Raw genomic sequence first — 212 nt, 5'->3', positions numbered from 1 at the left:
AGTGAAGAAAACTTTTATGAATTTGTAAATAACCTGAGTGAAGAAGACTACAAGCTTATGAGGGATAACGATTTGTTAGGCATCCCCGGTGAAAGTACATTAGAAGAGTTGCTGAAGAGACTTCAACACATTAAAGAAAATCCACTGGAAAACTCAGAGGAAAATACAGGTATATTTCATTTTTTAGGGAGGGAGACTAAAACCGGATGGGT

The 212-nt window shown here is 36.8% G+C and overlaps 1 protein-coding gene across 1 annotated transcript in view; it reads left to right on the top strand.

The window, feature by feature from the left end:
- The window catches only part of LOC144243383 (E3 ubiquitin-protein ligase RLIM-like), a 10,509-nt gene that overhangs the window by 7,270 nt on the left and 3,027 nt on the right, over window positions 1-212 (top strand). The window contains exon 2 of the mRNA XM_077778406.1: window positions 3-206. Coding sequence (XP_077634532.1) covers window positions 3-206 — 204 coding nt within the window. The remainder of the gene's footprint in view (window positions 1-2; window positions 207-212) is intronic.

The sequence above is a fragment of the Crocuta crocuta genome, unplaced genomic scaffold (assembly GCF_008692635.1).
Source record: "Crocuta crocuta isolate KB4526 unplaced genomic scaffold, BGI_CrCroc_1.0 scaffold4373, whole genome shotgun sequence".
In the NCBI taxonomy this organism is placed as follows: Eukaryota; Metazoa; Chordata; class Mammalia; order Carnivora; family Hyaenidae; genus Crocuta; species Crocuta crocuta.
Note: the sequence above shows the minus strand (reverse complement) of the source record. Positions and strands in the feature narration are given on the sequence as shown.